This window comes from Urocampus carinirostris, chromosome 5 (assembly GCF_059441175.1).
Source record: "Urocampus carinirostris isolate Australia breed hairy pipefish chromosome 5, RoL_Ucar_1.0, whole genome shotgun sequence".
NCBI classification, from domain to species: Eukaryota; Metazoa; Chordata; class Actinopteri; order Syngnathiformes; family Syngnathidae; genus Urocampus; species Urocampus carinirostris.
Window position 1 is genome coordinate 37,113,220 of NC_142353.1, and position 26,018 is coordinate 37,139,237.

Genomic DNA, 26,018 nt, shown 5'->3' on the forward strand with positions numbered 1-26,018 from the left:
CAAAGAATGACAATACAAAGGAAATTATTATTATTATTATTTAATTATTTTAGAGCGCACGATAAATGAAAAAAAAAAAATAAAGAAAAAGTCTGCAAAAATGACGCTAACAGGCCTGCTCTGGTGGCTTGTCATTATGACGTTGTCATGAAGTGTCACCACCCCCCACTCGTCGCACTTAAGACAGCTCTTTTAAGAAAACCGGCTTGTTTGGCTTGGCTCACTGAGAAGGGTTTCAGCTCCCAAATATTTTGTTGTTGTTGTTATGATATATTATCAGGGCAGCACGGCGGCGCAGTGGTAAGCGCGTGTGTGGCACTGTTCTGATGTCATGATATCTAACCTCCTGTGTGGAGTTTGCATGTTCTCCCTCGTGCTTGTGTGGGTTTATATCAGTAAATATAAAACATGATGCACGGATTATCTAGTAATTAGCAAATTTATATGTTTTGCATAGGATTGCTGAAAAAAACACATGAAATACAACTTAAAATCGAACAGATAGAAAAATATAAGTTAAAAGTATTAACTCTGCTAAAAAATAAATGATTAAGTGCAAAAAAATGACAACTTTACAATTCTATTTTAACCAATCAAGACACAGATCCTCTGAAAAACATTCCCAAAAATTAAATTGAAATACGTAAAACAAAAAGCAAAAGATCAGCCGTCTCTAAGATTGAAAAAAAGAATGGACTCTGCCTCCAAGCAATCAAAATCATTAAAATGAGTCCAAATTTGGCTCATTTTTCTGCTTCTTATACATACAGTACTTTATTTGTCTTCCATATGGAACTCAATTATTACCCAACACCTATCGAACCGTTTCCGTGTTTGTATACAAGTGTGACTTTAGCCAAGCTGCGCAAGCATTGTTTAGGCAGAATACATGTCAATTTATAGCAATCCATTGACACAAAAAGAGCCGAGATCACAGATGGGAATAGCTCAAAATAGCTAGCAGCAACATAGTGACTTTATTTTAGTCAACAACAAAAATAACATTCTTTTGATCGGCGCTGGATTTCTTTCATTGAAGGTACTGGATCAATTGAAAAATTGGCCTTGAAAGTGCTTGAACTTATCCATGAAAAAAGGTGTAAAAACCCTGTAAGTCATGCTAGGAGCTACAAAGTGACGCGAAGTGGTCCGGCCGTCTTTAAATAAAAAACGAAATGAGAAAAATCTGATTTGGAAAGTGTACTAAGTGTGTTTTAGCACCTCTTGTGTCATCGTGCTAAGTGTGTTTATCGCGGGGTGTGCTGGTCACACTTAGCTTTTGATAACCATAAATACATCAGCGGCGTTTTTCACACAAACGCATGTCATGATAAACACGCTTAATGCACACGTGTGGAGATAGTGAACGTGTATAGAGCTTGCTAATGGCGTGTGTGGTCTTTGAAGTCAAACAAAGAGAATTTAGTGAGACCGAAGAACGAGTTGAGCGTTAAACTGCACACAAGAGTAACATACTACTAAATTATGTCTTTTATACTTAATACTTTTCTAGTGTGTTACTCTCAGTGGACCTCCAACAAGGTGTCATAACATGAGACCAGACGAGTAGATGGATATTGTCCTAAGCTGCGCGCGTGTGCAATTGCGCACTGCTCGCACATTCTCAGCGCACAAGAAAATCTAGCCGGCGCACAAAAATGAGGGCTCAAAATTACTAATTAAGAAGCGACTTAAGTCAAAGTTACAGTCCATGAAGGTAAAAAGACACGGGTTCCCCTGACGTTATGTCCTAAATGCGGTATTTTGAAGTCGAGTCGAAGGAGAACGAAGTTGAGTAAAGTTAGTAGGGTTTGTCGGAGATCCGGCTTCTTCGGCTCGGCTCACTAAAAGGAACCGGCTCTTTTGGGTCCTAAACGGCTCTTTGGGTTGTTTTTGCTTCTTTCATCCCAACATGACCAAATACTATGTAAAAAATGACTTAAAGGAAGGGGGGAATACAACAAAAAAGAAAAAAAATACCAAAATAAAAATGTGTGAAAAGCTGAGAAAAAAAGAAACAAAAGGAAGAGAAAAAAGAAGGAAACATTTAGAAAAAAGCCAGAAAAAAAGAAAAGAAAGAAATGTAGGGAAAAAGTAAATGGAGAACAAAAAGAAAAAAGTAACAGCTTGGAAAAAATAAACACAAGGACATTTTTTTTAAAGAAATAAAAAAAAAAAAGTAGAAAAAAACACGGAAAAAAGAAGAAAAAGTTTGTGTTGCATTCAAATAATTTCCAATTATATCAAGTGAATCTTGTTGCCAACATTGTACTTCCCCTAAAAAATGCGATTAAAAAGAATTGTAAGAACAAACAACGTTTGTAGGCCGTACAACCTTTGCAATAGTACATGAGTCAATTCATTCAAAAGAGAAAAATAATTTTGCATTTCCGGAAACTCAGCAAAATGTAACTTGATGTCAAGTTTTGGACATGTTTCATAATTAATTATCTTGCCACTCTTGGGATTATGGTTGCTCACTGTTGTTTCAAGCGCTGCTCACCGACTTTGTGTGAACGCTCAGACCCGTGGAAAATTAGAGGGAACATTGGTCCTAAGTACTATGTGGTCGTTTTCAGGTCCTATAGTGGTCTGACACTTAATACAATATACCCCCAGAATACGACATTAGTCTGTTCAGAGGTAGGAATCAAAAAACCAGTTTAGTGTATATTGGATGACAGAAACGCATGGTAATTATCTGACAAAATTTGTATATAGTAAGTGGTACTTATGTGTAATATGTGTATATGATTGAAAAACATAAATATATGTGCAAAGGAAAAATATAATTTGTTGTGACATGACTTCAGCTGGTCAAGTGGGGTAGCAGGTGGATGCTGGGGACGGGGCTGACATCGGATTACAAATGGATTGATATACCCTTAGCGGACTTTGTTGCTTCCTTATTCTCGATAATAGTCCTAATTGGTTACGGCCATACAAGTTGGCAAGGGTGGCCATTTGTATTTATTGTTATCACATATTTTCTTCTCCCTTAAGCATCACTGTTAGGTTTAGACTAATGGTAAATTAATACAGTACAGAAAATACCGTATTGCAGTGTTTTTCACCACTAACCCAAAATGTTATAAAATGACACTAAACAGTTTGTTTTAATTACAATATAATTTATAATACCCCAGTTTTTACAGCATAGACACTTGACAATGACATAATATTTGCAGAAAATGATTCATAAATGTTTCATAAAATTTTAAATTTTAAAACACAACATTGGATAAATTCTCACACTAGTGTGCCGCGGCACAGTGCTTGAAAATCACTGCTGTATTGTATCGCCGCCTTGGCAAATCTTCACAAAGCACACAAGACTCTTGTTCTGAGTGAAGAGAGAGGCATTGTGGGAAATACTTTAGTCAATTGCATATCTTTATTTTTATGATGTGGTGACACAAACCAGATCAGCTCTTCATCTGACGTTGACCAATACCGGACAGGCATCTTAGAGACGTAATTTCTCTTACACTGAAACAGTTTTTGGGCATGTTGTTGATGTGCTATAATGGGAAACATGTCGTAAAGCGGGGGTAAATAAAACTCCACAAAGTGAGAATGCTGCAAGGCAGAGATGACATATCCCGGGGGTCTCGTGTACTACTGTGGACTAACTAATGCGAAACTACTATGAGTGCAATTTGAACAGCAAATCAAATACAAACATTGTTGGCCCTTCTAGCATTATTAACAGATTTGGATTCAAAAACACTCATCAGTGGGAATGTCGTTTGAATCTGGTTTAAAACCGAAATGAACCAGGTGTGTAAGCAGGGTTAGTGTTTCCCTTAACCACCAGGGTCGTTGAGGCGCCACTTTCTGTAGTGTGTTTTGGGCAAATACAGCCTGGTCACAGGAGAAGCCTCCTGATCGGACTCGTATGCAGCACCATCATCTGGTGGCCGTTGTTTTTTGGTGTGAAGCGGGGATCGGAAAATCTTTTCGACCCAAATAGCCATAATGGAAAAATATTTAGATTTTCTTTTTCGTTTTTTGAGATCGAGCTGTACCATATGTTTTAAGACAAATACGAGCAAAATCTGCAAACCCGCACTCCAGAAAAAAAAGCTAATTTTCAGCACCCTTTTTTTCTCTGTGTGATGTTAGGTGATTTGATCAAATTTATGAAATGATAATAATGCCAGAGCCTACAAATATCAACAAATGGACTTTAAAATTGTTTCCCTCCCACATTTAACTTAGACCGTTGAGGCTGATTTTGACCTTTTTTTTCCCTAAATAACGGTTTTAAAACAAGGTGCAAGCAGAGTTATTTTGTAAATATGTCACAAAAAAATCTGCAAACAAGAAGTGTATGGGTGTAGTTCTGTCGGCGCATGTGAAGAAAAGAGGAGCGTGCTGAGTTGCATAGGTCCGCCCACGATTGGCTATTGTTTGTGGGTAATTACAGTTTGTTGTGTGGGTTTTGACCATGATGATCTCAACAGTGAACACGCAGTGTTGAATGCCCTTCCACATAAAGAATTCCTTAGCGATGTACAGTGGTTAGCTAAAATCTGGGTAATGTGATCAAACCTTGTCTTAATTAAAAACCTCTCTGCAAAGTGATAATATTAATTCATTCAAATAAAAACACCCTTGCTAGGTCGTCTGCGCAGCTCAGCGCTGGCTTTTTCGTTGTCGGAGACTGTCAAAATCAGCTTTCCACCACATAAATAAAATTTTGGTCATTGTCCGGCTAGGTCTTTCAAATCAAGGAAATCTCTTGGGCTCGGACTGGTTCGGGCTCTTATATCCTCAGACTGGGTGGGGCTGGATTTTATAGGCCCGGCCTTACCTCTATTGTAGATACTGCTAAACCCCACAAGATATAAAGGCCACTCAACATGTTTGTCGTGAACATTAGCGATGGAAACGAGCACGTGTGAGCACACACTACATTTGAAGATCTTGTTTTGTTGTGTTTTCAGATCTATGACTCCGAGGGAACGTTGTGTCACTTCCTGGACGGCAACGACCCAGCTAAGTCGAGCTGGATGAGGTACATCCGATGCGCCCGGCACTGCGGAGAACAGAACATGATGGTAGTTCAGTACAGGTACTAGCACGCTAATGCTAACTGTTAGTGTCAGTTGCCCTTAAATTTCACGTCATGAACTTTTTATTTTCACTTTTCTTGGGACTCCATTGTTAATATCATTTATTTGAATATTAGTCGTTTCATCGTACCGTGACGTAAGACATTCTTCAAATCATGTACTTCCAGATTTTGAATTAAATTGTCTTTATTGTCATTGATATCAACGTATTGTGCATTGTGTTCGGAGACAGCAAATGCTATCACAGGGGCAGGTTAGGGAGGTGGGACAGGCACACAAGTCGATATGGTCACCAAAACCCTGCAGCCCCCAAAAAACAACTGAGGAGCACTGAGGAGTGACTGCTGCTAAACTACTATTTTAGCCTCTCATATTGAAAAGAAACTCATCAATTAAATATGGACTTTGAGGAGAGTCCAAAGAGCGCGATGAAATGTTGTGCACCAGCAGGTGCTCCGTGGATTATTATCTGATTCGGGAAGCGACTGAGGGGGCGTCGAAAGAGTACCCAAAAGCAAGGATTCAGGCCCGGCCTCCTACTATGGGAAGGCTTACAGTCACCCCTGCCGAGCCTGTATCTCACCAACGCAAGATCCATTACCTATGAAACAGATGACATGGAGCTATAACTCATGGAAAACTCCTACATTCTGGACCGTTGTATTTTAATCATTGCAGAGACCTGTCTCAATCCGAGGAGACCAGATGCTAGCGTGCAGCTAGCCAGCTGCTCTCTTATTGCTTTTTTGCTCTAAAGAAAGCCCTACAATTTCATTTTACTTTTGTATAATGACAATAAAACCATTAATTCAACTGCAATTCTGTGTTCTGTGTTTTTATTTGTAGTTATTTTGTTAGTCGCGGGGGTTTTTGGTCCCCATTAACTGCAATAACAGATTGATGTACTTCGATGCTATTATTGTTTGCTCGCTATCTTGAACAAAAAAATCCTGACTTCGTGCCTGGCAAAGATTTTGCTAATGTGTCTTCTTCGGTATTCTAAAATTGCCTCACGTCCAGCATGCTTTCACTTTGACTCAGCGCACCCAGGACGGGTGGAGCCAACACGACAACACGGTCAGTAGGGGCTGTTCTGTAAATCAAACATACCCCTGACCTCACCCGAGATAAAACGAAAGAATTAGGCAGGGGGTGGGCGGGGTGACGTTTGATCGGCGCTTGCTGTTGCACTGAGGCGGGTGGTGTCACACATCAAAGACTCTCATCAGGCAGTCAGGTATGAAAAACAAACACACCCACTGCCTCTCAAAGGGAACTTGGTCTTGGCTGTGACACTTCTTTTGTGTTTTCTTACGGACAGCGTTAGCGTTCTAATAGCTTGTGTTCTTCGTGTGCTTCAAAGGAGGGCTTAAGCGTTATCAATCTTAGCATTGCACTCCAAAATAGTGCTTTACCAACATCTCATCTCATCTCATCAGCCGTACCGCTTATCCTCATTAGGGTTGCGGGGGGGCTGGAGCCCATCCCAGCCATCTCCGGGCAGTGGGCAGGGGACACCTGAACTGGTTGCCAGCCAATCGCAGGGCACACAGGGACAGACAACTCATTCGCTCATTCACACCAATTTGGACCGGCCAATTCACCTGAAATGCATGTTTTTGGAACGTGGGAGGAAACCGGAGTGCCCGGAGGAAACCCACGCAAGCACGGGGAGAACATACAAACTCCGCACAGGAAGTCTGGAGCTGGATTTGAACCCACGACAGGTTCCCATGACATGAACTGTGCCGCACAAGCGCTAACCACTGCTCCGCCGTGCTGCCCCGCTTTACCAACATGCTCCTGAAAATGGCAATGCTAGCCATGTGCTACCCCAAAGTGTTTTAGCATCTGTAGTGTTAGCAATGTGTTTCCTAAAAGCTCTGTACCATTAGCATGTGCTCCAATTTAGATTTTATTTGTTAAAAACGTTAGTATTAGCAATGTGTTTAAAAGAAAAGCTTCAGGATTACTGATTATAACATTGTTCAACAAAGTGCATTAGCAATGCTAGCAAAGTGCTTCAAATTGGTGCTTTGACGTTTGAAATGTTCTCCCAAAAGTGCTTTAAAATGTTAGAAAACTTCTCCCAAAAAGTGCTTTAGCATTAATAACACTAAATATTCCTTAGTGTTTTAAATGTTGGCAAAGTGCTTTAGCGTTAGCACCACAAAAGAGGTGCTTTGTGTAACAAATGTTAGCAATGTGCTTCTAAAAAATGTATTAGCATTGGCTTTTGCTCCGAAAAACTCCTTGAACAGTCTTGAAAGGCATTTAAGTCATTATTCTAAAAAAATAAGGCCTTAATTGTCATTAAAATGTTTCGAAAGTTTTTCAAATGTTAAACGCATACGATTCATAATTTAATTTAATAATAATAATAATTTAATTTTTAACTAAAAAGATTTAGTAACATTTATCAATTGGCTTTTATTATTTCACTGATTTACTTTCATGGCAACATGGCGTGACCACAATAACAGAATTATCAAAACGGTGATGTGGTTTCAGTCTGGCCTTTCAGAGCAGACACATGTTTTAGGTCTACCCACAATACACATAGCAACTTCGGACAGTGTTTCAATTTTTTTTGTGGACTCGGTCTTGAATTTTAGTAGGAAAGGCATTGAAAAGTCTTAAGTCTTTAATTTAACTTGCCTTCGGCTATAGAAACCCTGACTTCACAAGATTTGGCCATCATAAAGTGCTTAAGCATTAGCAATGCTAAAAGGTATTTTAGCATAACAAATGTTAGCAATGTGCTCCAAATAAGTACTTCGCGTTAGCGATGTGGTCCAAATTTTTCTGTTTTTGCAATTTGTTTTTCTGTTTTAGGTCGAGCATCTTCTACCGGGCATGTTTGGACATCCCTCGAGGCAGCGAGCTTCTAGTTTGGTACAACGACTCGTACACTTCCTTCTTCGGAATTCCGCTTCAGTGTGTCGCCCAGGACGAAAACCGTGAGTCTTTTTCTTTCTCCCGTTGTAAAATGCTATCAAATGAAGAATATGGAGTTAGGCATCGGTTTTGAGGTTGGGTACACAGTGGTACCTCTTCATACAAGCTCAATTTGTTCCAGGATTGAGCTCGTAGCTCGAATTGCTCGTGTAACGAGTAAAGTTTCCCCATTAGATAAAATTCAAAATTAATTGGTCCGTTCCTATTCTCCCAAAATCATACCTGTCAACCTGTACGCCAATTTGTGAATTCTGGGTACCATCCGGTATACACCGACTATCACCAAACGGCAAATCAATCAAGTCAAACCAGTTCGCCGCGGTAGCCTCTATCTCGGTATCGTTTTTTTTTTTTTTTTTCTCTTCTTCAAACGAAGCTAGTGGTTTGATGCTGCTGTGCGTATGCGTTTGCCGCCTGGGGATTTCCCATCATGCATCTTTCCGTAGTTGTGTAGTGAAAGGAAGTCCGTCTCTTTTTAGGGAACCGGCTTTTTCGGCTCTACTCATTAAAGAGAGACGGCTCTCAAACGAACTATTATGTTGTATAAAGAAGTTAAGGAAAAAAGGAAGTATAAAAGGAGAAAACTGAAAAAAGACAGGTTTGTGGTAATCCCTTTAATAAGTATATTACCAACAATAATTTAATGCAAAAAATGAATTAATAATTGGAATAAGAAAATGTATTATTCTACTTAATTCTATTTGCATGTATTTTTTCCTTCTACAGTGAACGTCCAAGCGACTTCATTTTTGAACTTTTTTTTATAATAAACCTCAATTATGTCGAGCAACTCAGTATCTGCCAACAAAATGTTAATTAACAATATATATGATATAACGAAACACATGTACAATATAACATGTTAAAATACACAAATAAACACGTATAAAAAAAAATATGGTGTAAGATTATTTTGTATTTTGTAAGGGAAAATAAGACGTAAGGGCATGGAGCCGTGGAGGTTGACGGGTATGAACGTCGATTTCCGTAAGATTCATGTTTTTATACGATTGTTTCGCGTGCACAGTGAACGTCCCCGCCTCTGTTTCGGAGGTGATGTCTCGCCAAGAATCCTTGCAACAACAACAGCAATCCTTCGCCAAGAGCGGCAAAACGTCTTCGGCGGCATCCCTGTCGTCCTCTGTACGCTCCATGGTGTTTCCTCAGATGGCGTGCAGCAGGAGTTTTTCCGTGCTGGACAAAAGCGGCGCGGTGTTCGCCTCGTCCGAGTCGTCCTTTAACCAGCTGTCCTCCAAAAACCAAAGAGTCCTGGCCAGTCCTACGTCCACCAGCCAGCTTAGCAGCGAATTCAGCGACTGGCACTTGTGGAAATGCGGACAATGCTTCAAGACCTTCACACAGAGGATCTTGCTGCAGATGCACGTCTGCCCGCAGAACCCGGACAGGTTCGTACACAGCACCGAACGCATTATCGCAAAGGTCATGTAGGGTGGACACATCGTGAACTAGAAGAGCTAAGATTTAACCAGACTGGATAAGTACAGTGAAGACTGCACAAGATTTGACGGACTACACAGTGGAAGAGTCAAATTGACTTTACAGTGAATTGTACTGGACCAGACTAGAAAAGACGGGGCATAGGTGAAATAGCCTAGACTGACTTAAACATATCACGTGTGGACGGGACTAGACTTGGGACCAATGTTCCCTGTAATTTTCCTTACGGGTCTGAGCGTTCACTCAAAGTCGGTGAGCAACGCTTGAAAGAACAGTGAGCAACCATAATCCCAGGTGTGGCAAGATAATTCATTATCAAACATGTCCAACACTTGACATCAAGTTACATTTTGCTGAGTTTCCGGAAATGCAAAGTTATTTTTCTCTTTGGAATGAATTGACTCATGTACTATTGCAAAGGTTGTACGGCCTACAAACGTCGTTGGTTCTTACAATTCTTTCACAAGATATCCTTTTTTTTTTCCTGATATATTTTATCGCATAATATTAACATTTTTGGGGGCTTATTTAGTCGGTTGCAAGATACAGAACTGTACTTAATCACATTTTTTAGTGGAAGTACAATGTTGGCAACAAGATTCACTTGATATAATTGGAAATGATTTGAATGCAACACAAACTTTTTCTTTTTTTTTTCCGTGTTTTTTTTCTACTTTTTTTAAAATTCCTTTAAAAAAAAGATCTCATTGTGTTTATTTTTTACGAGCTGTTACTTTTTTCTTTTTGTTCTCTGTTTACTTTTTTCCTACATTTCTTTTTTTCTGGCTTTTTACTCAAATTTTCCTTCTTTTTTTCTCTTCCTTTTGTTTCTTTTTTACTCAGCTTTTCACTCCTTTTTCATTTTGGTATTTTTTTCTTTTTTGTTCTATTCCCCCCTTCCTTTAAGTCATTTTGTGCATCATTTTACATAATATTTGGTCATGTTGGGATTAAAGAAGCAAAAACAACCCGAAGAGCCGTTTCGGACCCGAAAGAGCCGGTTCCTTTTAGTGAGCCGAGCCGAAGAAGCCGGTTCTCGACCAACTCTACTAACTTTACTCAACTTCGTTCTACTTCGACTCGACTTCAAAATACAGCATTTAGGACACAACGTCAGGGGAACCTGTGTATTTTTACCTTCATGCACTGTAACTTTGACTTAAGTCGCTTCTTAATTAGTCATTTTGAGCCCTCATTTTTGTGCGCTGGCTAGATTTTCTTGTGCACACGCGCGCAGCTTAGAGGGAACACTGCTTGGGACAATTTGATTTTATTGAATATGAATACACTAAAATAGAATAGACTTAACAAGAGGAGACTAGATTAGACTAGCAGACTGGACCAATTCAATGAGTATAAGGTGTTTTTTAGATTACTATAACTCATATGTGTCAAACAGGCGGCCCGCAAGCCAAATCAGGCCCGCCAAGGGTTTCAATCAGGCCCGCCAGATGACACTGATAGAAGCGCGCAAATGAGCTGCAGTGTTAAAATTGTCCACTTGATGTCATCCAAGCCAGGCACCACTTGCAAAGCAACAGTCGTATTTCTCCCTCTTTCTCTCTTTCTCTCTCTCTTCCTCTTTCTCTCTCTCTCTTCCTCTCTTTTTTCTCTTTCTTTCTCACCCTTTCTATCTCTCTTTCTCTCCTGTTTTCTATTTATCATTTTTCTTTCTCACCCTCACTCTATCTTCCTCTGTGGTTTTCTATTTTTTCTCTGTCCTTTTTCTCTTTGGTTATTTCCTTTTTTTTCTGACACTTTTTCTCTGTCATTCTCACTCCATTTCTTTTTCTGTCTGTTTCTCATGCTCACTCTTTTTCTCTGTCATTCTCTCTTTGTCTTTTTTTTCTCTCATTCTTCTGATTTTTCTCTCTCTCTTTCACTTTTTATCTCTATTTTTATTTATGTAGCTTTCTTTTTCTGTCTTTCTCTCTCCTCCCTCCTATTTCTATTGTGCTTTCTCTATTTTTCTCACTCTTTCTCCCTTTTAATGCCTCTCTTACTTTCTCCCTCTTACTCTGTCTCTCTTCTTCTTTCTTTTCATCTCTCTCTTTACTGCTCTCTTTATTTCTTCTTTCTCTAAAACCTACTAGTCCGGCCCCCATGAGTTTTTCTTTTCTAGTATGTGTCCCCCAGCGCAAAAGAGTTTGACACCCCTGCTATAACTGCACTAGAATTCCCATTGATATCATCAGTGTCTTAAATGCACAATTAATTCTTCTAAAATTGTCTTAAAATGAGCCTATAATGCAAGGTTCTCCAACATGGTACCCGCGAGCACAAAGGTGCCCCTTAAAGACAGCTGCGGTGTCCGCGGACCTGTTCTGAAAATAGCTCATCAGTGCTGGCTCATTATAATTTTCTGATTAAATTATTTTTTCAGTGATTGAGTCCAGCTCAGTAGCCTAGATGGTAAGGCGCCCGCTTTGAGACTGGGAGGTTCGGGTTCGCGCCCCGGCCGAGTCATTCCTAAGACTTAAAAAGTGGTCGGCGGCGCCCTCTCTTGGCTGCGGCTGCATCGGGTCAGGTGCAATCGACATTTCGTTCTGTGTACATTGTTACACAGAATGACAATACAAGGAAATTATTATTATTATTATTATTATTATTTACCCTTCTTTAAAAAAATTACTTTGTAGTACCATAGTAATAACAAGATGAGTTTTAATTGTAGAAATGCATCTCAAACTGAGTGCCCTTTGCGCTAACTAGTAACAAAAAGTAGCTCTCAGCTTGTAAAAGGTGTGTGACCGCTGTTATAATGTATATTACTCAGTGCCTTATCTAAGACTGATGGTTTAGTGGTTGACTGAGACTGTTTTAAGGCTAGGTATAACAAATACAACCTGGCAATAACACAATAATAGCATTGTAATAACAAGTTGCGATTTTAGAAATGCATATTGTTGGGAATTAAAATCAAAATGTACCTTTTACCAAATTGTTCGAATAAGTTATCTGACTGCATTAACCAAACACAAGCCTACATTCACCCAACAATTTATGCGCGCTCGTTTCTTGATGGAAAAGGTGAACAAGAAAGCCGACATTTTCACACGGGGGCAGATTTAATTTCATTTGCAATTTTACTAAGTGTACTCCATCGAAAACGGCAGAATTAGTGTCGTTGGAGTCTCTGGGAAGCCTTCTCTCTAGTCCTCTCGCTTCTCCTCTCGTCTTTCCGCAAGATTGTGTGTCGGCTCCTCCCATGGGCGCGCCAATGAAGCCCAACGTGAGCTTCACAATCTCATAGACGAGCGTCCCGATGTCTGTGGTTTCTCAAAACAACGGAGAGCGTTTCTCAAAACAATGCCTGCCGTCCTCCGTCATCAGGGCCTTTCTGCGTCTGAATGACCTGATTATCTTATCAGCCTTATGTCCCGTTCCCGCCATTCCTGTAAACAATATTTCCTACCAGGGTGCCCTGAACTTTCACTGCTCATTGAATAAAGGCACAGTCAGTAAATAACTACAGCATTAAACTCAAGAAATGTAACTTGTATTCAATCGTATAAAATCCTTCAATATCTAACTAGGTATCTCAGAGTTTCAAAAAGTTTAGTCACCCTTGCACTAGACCAGTGCAGCTCAATTATTATATGTCACGCCCTCACCTCGGAAGAAGAAATCCTCTCACGTCCCCCCAAGATTGATCTTTTTACAAAAATTGCCTGATATTGCTTATTCCATGCCAAATCTATGCGTTTCGGCACATTTTCACCGGATAGAAAAACTCAAGCATCCTATCAGCGTCATTGGGTTGTAAAGTGACGGCGCAATGGATTTGGCATTGTGCTGTCTGCTGCCAACATTTTTAACAAAGCAAGCCCACCGTTCTTTGCTCATCTTCCTCCAGGGTCGCAGTTAAGTGCGACAGGAGGAGACTTTTGTTAGTCCCTTTACTTGTCTCTGCATCTGTGTTAATTTTCTTTTCATGGGGTCCCTTGAGGGTTTGCTACACTTCATGTCCACACTTCAAACTCAATGCTTATGCTCTGTGCTTAAGGCGCTGTGTCGAGGCTAAATGTAAACAAAACGCTCTGCCACTGAGAGTGCCACTGCCCTCTGGTGTAGTGGAGGTGCAGTTGCAATTTATTCTGAGAAAGTTATAAAAAATTAACAAATTCCCCCAAGTCAAATGCGCCTGCTTCCTGAACCGCTGCACTCGACTAATCGGGATAGAACTGGACAGTGACTCCAAACAAGATTACAATATGAACAAAAAGCACTTTAGCATGTTAAGCAATTCAAAGTGTTTTTGTGTGGATGTGTGTATTTTTTCACACCCACACCTTGACAAGATCTATCTGCGAATTTTTGCTTATCTTCATGTTGTGTAACGCGTGCACGCGCATAAATCAGGGTGGCGGCAATGGAGAAATAGTGGATGTCACGTTGACGACCGGGCGGGCGGGGCCGGTGTCACTCGCTCAATAAACGAAAAAGAAAATGAAAAAGTGTCTGCTGATGTGCGAAATGTCAATAAGAGCATTTTATCCACGCCATCCGCGCCACGGCGCCAGATTTTTATTTGGTTCTGGGAACTCTCAGAATTGACACTGCAGGAATGCCCGAACGATTGAGCCCTAAGGTCATTTCACTCGTCGGAACGTTTTTGAGCTTTGATCTAGGAATCTGGAGGACCAGCTTTTTCTCGGTGCGCTTGACACGAGTTTCAAAATCTTTTCCAGGTTGCGTTTCTAGAAGTACCAGATTTTCGTGACGATAATGCATACAGTACTAAGAGGCGTAGTCTCGGTTACATGTGCTATTGCTGTGTTTAATACACACATTAGCAGTGTCTGAAACTCATGACAAAAAGTTAGCGGACACCAGGGCAGACAACTCTGAAAAATTGCCTGCCCAGCCATAAAGTTTCCTGCCCCATTTTTCACAACATGAAACACAATAAGACGAATAATCGCAAAAAAAACATTGTTGCAAAGTATTAAGGATTGATCATCAGAATATATAACAGAACAACACTTTAAAATTGAGTTGATTATAAATCTACTTCCATGTATATGACATCGTTGTTTTTCATCTGCCATCAATATGTACCTGTATTTACTCATCTTCGTTCAAAAATAATGTAATGTTTATTGAACATATTGTTAGATACATGAATCAAAACATGACACAAAATTAAGGCTGAGAGTGAGCATGGCCAAATTTGGTCACCTTACGCCCCCTTCCCTTAAGAAAATTTGAAAAATCTATCTCTGCCAACCTTAAAAGTTTGCACTGAATTTGCACTAACAACCCGGTCAGGCAAAAAATTCCAAATATTTGGTATCCTGAAAGAAATAGAGTTTCCATGCAAGTTGCTGGTAGGTCTAGGCACCTGTAACTTATATCTGTGGCCACGTAAACCATCAACACGACAGAACTCAAAAAATTGTTTAAAGGGCACATCGATCATTCCATGTAGCACTTTGAACACAAAAATTAAATCAAATCGAATTCTGCGGAGCTCCAAAAAGTCCAAGTTCAGCCTTTGTAGTCTTTCCGGACATGACAAATTGTGCATCCCAGGTATCCGCTTCGTATACCGACGTTGAACTCCTTCCAGTAGGTTGATGTCTTTGAGTAAGTAAGGGTTCCACACAACGCTATTATATTCTAACCCGGGTCTAACATACACGCAAAACATTCGAACTAAGAACGCTGGTTTCTTGTTGTAAAAATTTCTGTAAATGTTTGATGCTACGTTATTGGCTTTGTTGGTAATTTTGGCGATATGCGTGATAAACTTTAGGTTAGAAGTAAGAGTGACACCCAGATCCTTATGCTCAGTAACAACATGCAAATCATGATCATTAATGCCACACAGCGGAACAGAACCGTGAAAAAATGACTGTTCTAAGCATTTATGAGATGACAGTTGCAGTTGCCACTGTTCGTCCCAAAGAAAAACTGATTCAATGTCATTTTGAAGAGAATCAAAACCTGGGTTTTTGGTAAGAAAGCCGACAGTTTAGCATCATCGGCAAAAATTGAGATTTCGCTACTTTGAATGACCTCGGGTAGGTTGTTCACAAAAAACAGGAATAATAATGGTCCTAGTACTGAGCCCTGCGGTACCCCACTACAAACTTCCTACCACGCTAAAAGAACATCGTCAATTTTTACGCATTGTTTATGATTTGACAAGTATGCAGTTATTCATTCAAGCAGTTTTCCACTAATACCGTAACATTTCAGTTTTAGTAAAAGCTTGACATGAGACACTTTATCAAAAGCCTTGCAAAAGTCTGAGTAAACAACATGACCAGCCATATTGCGAACAAAAAACATGCTGGTAATATTATTCAAATGAGCTATCAAGTTAGTCATGGTCGAATGTCCGAACCTAAACCCATGTTGCTTAAACGTAAAAAGGTTGTGAAAAAAAAATCTTGGATTAGGGTTTTTGTTGGAGCAGCCAAAACCTTAACCCCAACAAAAACTCTAAAATTGGTAGTGACTTTGACTGATCATCCAACCCACAACTTTGTGAGTGTTATGCAGGCATCGTACCATTTGACCTAACAGTGCTGTTAGGGATTCCAGCCAAAACTCAACAACCATAACCCTAGCTCAGACCATAACAATAGTTATAGCAAAAACCCTAACGATAATTAAAACCCTGGCCCTAGCTCCAACACAAACCAACTAACCACCCTAATTACGCTAGAACTCCTAACCCTAACTAAAACCCGAACCCTAGCTTTAACCAAAACCTTAACTCAACCAAACCCCTAAACCTGCGCTGGCTTGACTGTGCATTGTGATTCAGGCTTTTTACCAGTTGATCCACACTACTCCGTTTTATTTTAACCAAGTCTCCAACTCAAAAACCATAACCGTAGTTGAAGCCAAAAATCCTAACCATGATTCCAAATCCAGGTCCCGAAACCTAAGATTTGTACTGGGAATCTGCAAGGCTGTGAGCTACTGGTAGCAGTGACTGTGTGAAAGCCTAACTCCAGAACCAACCAAAACCCTAACTTTGATTCAACAAATCCGTAATCCTAGCACCAACCAAAACCCTAGCTCCAAAACTAAACCCAGTAGCTACTTTGTAGATTTTCACATATCGCAGGGAATTCTGTTCCTCATTTACGCCGATAAATTGGAGATTAAAGTACTTTTACGTGCGCATTTGAATTGAAAAAACGTGCTAATTTTAAAATCTACTGGGTGGCAATTGGATCCTTGCAGATAAGGACCTCAAGCCTGGTCATGTGACCACTTTTTGATCATGTGACTATGCTGCCCTTTCATCAATAGGGCACACATGATGATGATGGCAGGAAGATGTGACACGCGTTGATTGATTATGTATTGATGAAGTGTGAATGCTGATTTATTATCTCTGCTCTCAAACACGGCCTTCAACTCACACACACAATCAAGCGCACATAAGCGGAGGAGGTGTTGGTGTTTGAATTTTTTGCCATACGGCGCCTTGCAAAAGTATTAGCCCCAAACAGTTCCATATTTCAGGCTTCAAACTTGGAAAAAACTCAAAATATTTCCTCGGATTCAACAACATGTGAGACACAATCCTGAAAAAAATGTATTCAACATTGTATATTGTGCAAACTAATAATAATAAAAAAAGTAGGCATTGCAAAAATATAGGCCCCCTTTGAGTTAATACTTTATACAGCCACAAGTCTTTCTGGGTGTGTCTAGAGGTTTTGCACATCTCGAAATAGAAATATTTCCTCATTCTTCCTTACAAAACAGCTCAAGTTCCTTAAGGTTTGATGGTGATAGTTTGTGTACAGCATTTCTTCGGATCTTTCCACAAAGGCTCTATAGCACAGGTGTCAAACAGGCGGCCCGTGGGCCAGATCAGGCCCGCTAAGGGATTGAATCCGGCCCGCGAGACAACACTCAGAGAAGCGCAAGAGAAAAACAAGCTGCAGGTTGAAATATGTCAACTTGATGTTGCCAAAGCCAGGTGCCTTGAACAAAGACACTGTACTTGTATTTCTTTTTCTCTCTCTCTCTTTTCCACCCCTTTTCTCCCACTCCCCGTCTCTGTCTCTTTCACTCTCTGTGTCTCTTTTTCTCTTCCCTTGTTGCTCTTTGTTTCTTTCTCTCTCTGTTTCTTTTTAACCTCTTTTGCTCTAACTTCCTTTCCTCTCTTTTCTCTTTCTCTCTTCCTACCCTTCGCGCTTTCTTTTCTCTTTTATTTCCCTCTGTCTTTCCATTTCTCTTTGGATTTCTTTCTTCCTCTCCCTTTCTTTCCCCCCTCTCTCCTGACTTTTTATCTCTTTTGTTTCTCACGCTCTCTCTTTTTCTTTGTCCCGCCCTCTCTTCTTTTCCTTCCCTCTTTCTCTTATTTCTTCATCTCCCTTTTTCTTTCTCTTTAATCTACTAGTCCGGCCCCCGACAGAATGTTTGTTCTATCGTGTGGCCCCGAGTTAAAATGAGTTTGACACCCCTGCTCTATAGGATTGAGGTCTAAGTTTTGGCTTGGCCATTCTAACATCTTTATATCGTTGGTTTTAAACCACGACATTGGAGATTTCGCTTTATGATTAGGGTCATTGTCCTGTTGGGACATGAAGCTGCACTCCATTCTCACATCTCTGGCACACTGCAACAGATTTTCTTCCAGAATAGTCCTTATTTTGCTCCATCCATCTTCCCATCAACTCTAACCATCTTCCCAGTCCCTGCTGAGGAAAAGCAACCCCAGAGCATGATGCTACCACCACCATGTTTGACAGTGGGGTTGGTGTTTTCCGAGTGATGTGAAATGTTACTCTTACGCCAAATGTAATACTTTGCTTTCAGCCCAAAAAGTTCAATTTTGATTTCATCTGACCAGAGCACCTTGTTTCACATGTTATTTGTGTCTCCCATGTGACGGGCCAAACGGGCCTATTTATAGTATTCTTTCAGAAATTACTTTCTTCTTGCCTCTATTTCATAAATGACAGATTTATACAGGGTACAACTAAGGTATCCTATGCACAAATTGTCCCACTTCAGCTGTGTATGCTTACAGGTCTTCCAATGTGATCATGGGTCTCTTGGTTGCTTCTCTGCTTAGTATTTTCCTTTTTTGTCTGAAAATTTAGAAGGACAGCCAGGTCTTAGTCTGTTTGCAGTGGATTTATGCGCTCTTTGGTTCGTTATTATTCCTTGCAATGTGCTCTGGGAGATGTGGAAATGTTTTTTTTCATTGTCGAAGTAATTTAAATTCAACCCGAGCACCCCCAAAAATGATCCTTAATAAAGTACAGGATAGGCTTAAATATGATGAAAAACGCTAGCTAAAAAATAAAATCGCAAAACCAGACAAAAATGTGAAAAACACAGAGTTGGGAATACTTCACTGCCTTGAAATGGTTCAGTCCATTTGATTCCTCGGACCGCTCCCGCCCCTTTTTTGCTCTTCTTTGGGCTCGTGTCACTTGCGGCATAGCGGCGGAGTCTGTGGAGGCTCTGGTGTATTATGTTGAGAGTAGAAACACTGGGTGCCCATAAAACCCCAAAGCTCTGACCCTAAAACAGCATCTGGTCTTACATGTTCTCAATTCTTAGAAAGCCTTTTCAATTTTTCAGCTTTAAGTTTGAAGCCTGAAATGTGGCTGAAAGACAAAAACATTATTGGAGGGGGCAATCATTTTGGTTAGCAGCTCAAGTTGGTAGTTAGCAATTCAGTTTGTAGCGATGACTGACTACACGCCGATGCAAAACTTGCTGCTGCGTTGTGTGCTCGGGAAACTAAACCCCACGCACACAAACACACTTTTGCGTAATAAACAATAACCGGGCATTCTTCTGAGCGCCGCGCTTGAACAAATAGATCCGAAAAGTTCCCCCCATTGATCAGAGCAAGAATTGGCGATCGATGTCCGCTTCATGGAAAAGCACAAATGATTAAAACTAGCAAGCAGAACTGATGAATGAGCAGGCGCAGATTCTTGGGGGGGAAAAACTGCAAGTGAGGATAAGAGTTTTTGTGTATTATGTCTCAATCGGGGGCTTTAAATATGCAGCCCGCGGGCTGGATCAGGCTTGCCAACAGGTTGAATTCGGCCCGATGCCGAGAAGCACAAGACACAAAGAAAAGGAGCTGCAGTTTTGAATATATCCAATGATTGTTGGAAAAAAAAGGTCAGGACAATCACAATATAGTATTTCTCTCTCTGTCTCTCTCTCTGTCTCTTCCCTTTTTCACACACATTCTCCCTTCTTCCGTCTCCATTTCTCGCGTTCTCTCTCCTTTATCTCTATTCCCATCTCACTTTTCGCTAGCTCTTTTTCTTTCGTTTCTCTTTCCCCTTTCCTCCATTTCTTTCTTCCTTCCCCTTTTTTCTCTTCACTCATCTCTCTCTTCATTTCTCCTTTTTTCTATAAATTATATTCATAAATATTCTGATGTAGATGAAAACCTTAAGTGTTTTTTGTTAACTTATCGATGTCATAAATGCTCACTGCTGTTCCATACATTCAAATTCCTCCCCCTTGTGTTGGCTTTGGGTAGAAAACCCCACCGGGTTGAAAGAGAGACCCCGAGTACAACCCAGTTTTGACATTTTAATTTAAAACCCTGACCTTGACTTAAAAACCCTACCAGTTGTTTTCAAAGTAGAACCCTGGCTTGACACCTTCAACTAAAACACCCAAACATGGTTTCTAAAACCTGGATTGTTTACTAGAAACCTTACCACTCTTAGAAAATGTCACACTTTAGCTTAACTAAAAATGAATCAAAGCACAACCCTAAAAACGACTTGAATTTCAAATCTCTAACCTTGACTTGAAACCTGCGCGCGTGCTCAATTGCACACTGGCTAGACCTTCGTAGTGTACAAGAAAATCTATCCAGCGCGTAAAAATCTGGGATCCAGATTGCAAAATGAATTCCCTAGCAAATTCGGCCAGAAAAACGATGCATACCGGATAAAAACAACAAAGGTTCCCTCTGTGTGTTTTTAATTCTGTATTTTGAAGTCAATATCAACACGAGATTGAGTAAATGAAAGTAAGCCCGCATGTGAGCTGGAGAGGTTGGTGCGGGGGGGGGGGTAATGGAGGAGATGGTCAGCGCTGTTAAAAAGTTTTAGATGCACCTTGTACGTAACTTTCAGGAAGTTTCTACTTTGGCGCAGTGTGTTAAACATGTTCCTGCTTGACAATGGTTGTGACCATTTTTGACAAACGTCACAGGAGTCCGAATGTTCACGAAAAATATTCTCATTTTTTGGGTAATAGGTTGCTGAAAAATCCGGTGTTACATTCAAGTCATTTGCAAATATTTGAATCTTTTTTGCCAATGCTACTTCCACTAAATAGAGGAAGATTACTTACCACTTATTTCAAAAGTAAAACCCTTGCTTGAAACCCTTATCGGAAACCCGAAAACCTGAATAATAATGGCATTTCTATAGCGCTTTTCAAGTCAATGAAGACCTCCCAAAGCGCTTTACAATGTGCTTCACACTTACCCATTCACACACACACTCACACACCAATAGGGAGTCGGCCATGCCTGCTTTATTGGGGGCATTAGGGATTCAGTGTCTTGCCCAAGAACACTTCGACATATAACACAGAGGAGCCGGGAATCGAACTTACGACTTCTTGATCCCAAGACGAGCGCTCTACCTCCTGAGCTATTGCCGCGATGGGCAACGAGAAAGAGTGTGCACCCTGAGTATAGCTCCGCCCATTCCTACTGCTCACCCAATCAAATTGCTCTAGGTGCTTTGCTAGAGATTTGGGGTAAAACGTTTTTGGGGGGTTTAGGTTTGTTCTGTGGCTTTTCAACACCCACACCCACGCATACATTGAGCACCAGCTATAGCACAGTTGTCAAACAGGCGGCCGGCGGGCCGGATCGGGCTTACCCGGGCTGTTGTCTTGCCCGCAAGACAACAGCGAGAGAAGCGCAAGAGAAAAATGAGCTGCAGTTTTAAATAAGTCCACCTGATGTTACCCAAGCCAGTTAACACTTGCAAAACAGCTGTGGTAGTATTTCTCTCCAACTCTTTTCTTTTATATTTTTGTTCTCCCTCTTTCTCCTGTTCACTCCCTCTTTTCTCTATTTCTCTCTCTCTCCAACTCTCTCTTTCTATTTCCTCTCTCTGTAACTTAAGCTGTAATTGTCTTTCTTTCTTTTTTCTATTTTTCCTCTTTCCTTCTCACCCTCTCTCTCCCTTTTTTGATCCCTCTCTCACCTCACTTTGTCTCTTTTTCCCTTGCTCACTCTTTTACGCTTTCTTTCTCTGTCGTTTCACTTCCCTCATTCTTTTTTTCTTCTCTATTTCTCAAGTATTATAACTCAATTCTGCTCTCGTTTTCTCTCACTGTTACTCTTTCTCCCTTTCTGTTTATTGCTCTCTATATTACTCCCCCTCTTTCTCTCTCTTTTTCTCCCTTTCTCTTAAACTTACTAGTCCGGCCCCTGTGAGATTTTTCATAGCATTTGTGGCCCCCAATTAAAACGAGTTTGACACCCCTGAGCTATAGGTTCCAATCCCTTGCCCCATCTATACCACAGGCGGCCCGCGGGCCAGATCAGGCCCGCTTAGGGATTGAATCCGGCCCGCGAGACAACACTCAGAGAAGCACAAGAGAAAAACAAGCTGCAGTTTGAAATATGTTGATGTTGCCAAAGAAAGGTGCCTGAAACAAAGACACCGTACTTGTATTTCTCTCTCTCTCTCTCTCTCTCTCTCCCCCACTTTTCCACCCCTTTTCTCCCACTCTCTGTCTCTTTCACTCTGTGTCTCTTTCTCTTCCTTTGTTGCTCTTTGTCTCTTTCTCTCCCTGTGTCTTTTTAACGTCTTTTGCTCTAACTTCCTTTTTTCCTTTTCTCTTTCTCTCTTCCTACCCTCCGCGCTTTCTTTTATCTTTTCTCTCCTTCCGTCTTTCTATTTCTCTTTGGATTTCTTTCTTCCGCTCCCTTTCTTTCCCCCTCTCTCACCACTTCTCTTTTTATCTCTTTTGTTTCTCACGCTCTCTCCCTTTGTCCCGGCCTCTCTCCTTTTCCCCTCTTTCTCTTATTTCTTTAACTCTCTTTTTCTTTCTCTTTAATCTACTAGTCCGGCCCCCGACAGAATGTTTGTTCTATCGTGTGGCCCCCGAGTTAAAATGAGTTTGACACCCATGTTCTATACCAATCTTTTACCCGTTCAATCCTGAATAGTTTACTTTGTAAAAACCAAAAACCTTAATCCCGTTTTGGAGTCTGATTGTTGTGCCGTGGTTGTAGCCATTTTCCGAGTAATGACTGCTTGTATGGTGTCCCCCAAAGGCCGTACCAGTGCGGCCACTGCTCGCTGTCCTTCTCGCAACCCTCGGAGTTACGCAACCACGTGGTGACGCACTCCAGCGACCGACCCTTCAAGTGCGGCTACTGCGGCCGAGCCTTCGCCGGCGCCACCACGCTCAACAACCACATACGCACGCACACCGGCGAGAAGCCTTTCAAGTAAGTCGCCGGCACCTGTACACTCGCGCTCTCACCGAACCTGGTTTAAAACCCTCATCTGCAAACGTGACAAATTTGAAACCCGGAAAACCTATGCCCGTTTTACAACCCTGGTTTGAAACAACAGACACTCCTCTACTTATAAACGGACGATCATTCGTAAGTTGAATTTGTTCGTAAGTTGCTTCAGTGCTATATTTTGTATGTTAATATAAGTAACCTGTATTGTTTTGTACTAAAAAATAAACATTTCATAAAATAATATGCTCTGTAAATATAAAGTTGAGTTTAACTTACTTTTGGAAGATGCGCTTCAAGAGGTCCTGCTCCGTGGTTAAAAGTGGCCGAAAAAAAGCGTTCGGACGATTTTCTCAACCGCATCAATCTTTCTTATTCCGCTTTCATTTCAAATGAAACAGCTCGCCTCTTCCTTACACTTCACAACAACTATATTGAATTGATGCATGAGCTATTAAACAATAAAAAGCGATACAGTACACATTGTTATGATTGCACACAAACCAGGAAGTAGAAGCCGGATTTCTTCTTCGGAGTGGATGCTGGTTGAGCTCTCACAGCGCCACATGCCGGTAGTGGCGGAAAGAAGCACTACAGTACTGTCCTCTACTCGGAAAAAGGTGCACACAATACAAAATCTAACTTACAGAAATGTGCGGATATTTTTCGACATCCTGAAAATTTTTTTCGTGTTTACCGTTTTTCGTAAGTCCAATGGTCCTAAGTAGGGGAGCGTCTGTACATCCTATAGAACCCAAGTTTAGACCCCTGTCTACAGTTTAAAACCTAAATTGAAAATCCACATTATGGTTTAAAACAGTAATTTGAAACCCAATTTGTAGTTTCAAACCCTTATTCGAAACCTGAAACCCAAATTTTGGTTTAAAACCCCATTTGAAAACGCAGTTTAATACCCTAGTTTAAAACCAGTTTGAACTTCTACCCACACTTAAAACTTGGTTTAAAACCCGAGATCTGAATTGAAACCCTACTCCTAGTCTAACACCCTCATTTAAAAACCCTATACAGTTTAAAACCCTAATTTGAAACCCAAATTTTGTTGTAAACCCATAGAACTAGACTAAACCTCAATTTGACAACACTATGATCAGTTTATTACCCTAGTTTAAAAATGTTATTTGAACTCCTATCTATAGTTGAAAACCCAAATCATGTTGTAAAACCCAAGACCTGGACTGAAATCCTACTTAGTTTGAAACCCTCATTTTTAAACCCTTTACCTGGTTTGAAACAGTAGTTGAAAACTGTAGTTTGAATTATTCTGTTCACAGTTTAAAAACCTAATCTGAAACACAAGTTGTGCCAGAAAACCCTAAAACTAAACTAAAACTTCACTCCCCAGTTAAAAACCCTATACCTAGTTTGATCTGGTTTAATACCCAAATTTGAAAAACTAATTGTGGTTTATAACCCTAGACCCAGTCAGAAACACTAGTTCTAGTTTTAAAAAAAACATTTTATAACCCTATACCCAGTTTAAAAAAAAAACATTTTGATCTTCAGTTTAAACCTAACCCCAACAAAATAGTTCTAATCTAAGGCTTGGTTTCAGACTTTTATATTAGATTAGGTCTCAAAGGAAGGGGTTTCAACTGGGGATAACTGCTCAAATTTTGATTTAAAACAGTGGACGGGGTTCAAACAATGGTGTTTAATGAGGATTTGGGGTTCAAAGTTAGGGTTTCAACTGGGGAGAGGGTTTCAAAGTTGAGGTTTTAACTTCTTCGGTTTGTGTTTCAAAATATCGAGTTTTGAATACAGTTTGGACTAAGTTTGAGGTTTAAAACTTGTAGTGTTTCAGATTAGGGTTTTAAAACCGGGATGGAGGTCTGAACTTTCTAAAGCTTCTAACTAGGATTTGGATCTTCAGTTTGGGTTCAAAATGTGGATGGTTCAAACCAGTTTTGAATAATGTTTAGGCTTAATACAGAGGTTTTACTCTTAAAATAGGATTTCATGAGGGTTTTAAATTTGGGGAAGGAATTTTGTTTTTCATATGAGAGGATTTTAAAACCTTACCACTTTTGATTCGAAGGTTTAACCGCCCATCAATCTTAAAGCTAAAAAGCACTACCCTAAAAATGACTTCAAATTCAAAACCCCAACCTTGACATGAAACCTTACCACTTATTCCAAAAGTCAAATCAAGAGTTTCACACTATGATTTTGGGTTTAAGTTTCAAATTGAAAACCTTAATTCTAAACCCAAGGCGGAAGTCTGCTCTTTAGTCCCGGACAGCTCGTTAGCAGCCTCGGCACGCTCGTCACTCCAAATTGAAGTTAGCGCGTCGCTAATGGATGCCGCTAACGGATGCCGTTCCGGCGCAATTAGCGAAGACGGCCCGGAGGTCGCGCTAGGGGACGCGGCCTTAACGAGCGCTGGCCTGTCAATCAACCGGAGACACGCCCACCCTGTCATCTTTGATGGCGACCCTCCCCAACGCCGTCTTCCTTCGAACAAAGATGGACGTACAGAAGAAGCAGGAAGGAGCTTTAAACACAGAGGGCGCACCTAAAACCCTGAATTGGTGCCTTATGCCTAAGGCAGGGGTGTCAAACTCATTTTAACTCAGGGGCCACACGATAGAACAAACATTCTGTCGGGGGCCGGACTAGTAGATTAAAGAGAAAGAAAAAGAGATAAAGAAATAAGAGAAAGAGGGAGGGAAAAGGAGAGAGGGCGGGCGAAGAGAGAGGGAGAGAGTGTGAGAAACAAAAGAGATAAAAAGAGAAGTCGTAAGAGAGGGGAAAAGAAATGGAGAGGAAGAAAGAAATCCAAAGAGAAACAGAAAGACAGAAGGAGAGAAAAGAGAAAAGAAAGCGTGAAGGGTAGGAAGAGAGGAAGGGAAAAGAGAGAGGAGGAAAAAAGGAAGTTAGAGCAAAAGAAGTGAAAAAGACACAGATAAAGAAAGAGACAAAGAGCAACAAAGGAAGACAAAAATAGAGACACAGAGAGTGAAAGAGACAGAGTGGGAGAAAAAGGGTTGAAAATAGAGAGAGAGAGAGAAAGAAATACAAGTACAGTGTCTTTGTTCGAGGCA

At 40.6% G+C, this 26,018-nt stretch overlaps 1 protein-coding gene across 3 annotated transcripts in view; it reads left to right on the plus strand.

The window, feature by feature from the left end:
• The window catches only part of prdm6 (PR domain containing 6), a 67,837-nt gene that overhangs the window by 36,066 nt on the left and 5,753 nt on the right, over positions 1-26,018 (plus strand). For all 3 annotated transcript variants that reach the window (XM_088336664.1, XM_088336665.1, XM_088336666.1), the window contains 4 exons: positions 4,950-5,077; positions 7,914-8,038; positions 9,064-9,442; positions 22,762-22,938. In XM_088336664.1, the coding sequence (XP_088192790.1) occupies positions 4,950-5,077; positions 7,914-8,038; positions 9,064-9,442; positions 22,762-22,938 (809 nt within the window). The remainder of the gene's footprint in view (positions 1-4,949; positions 5,078-7,913; positions 8,039-9,063; positions 9,443-22,761; positions 22,939-26,018) is intronic.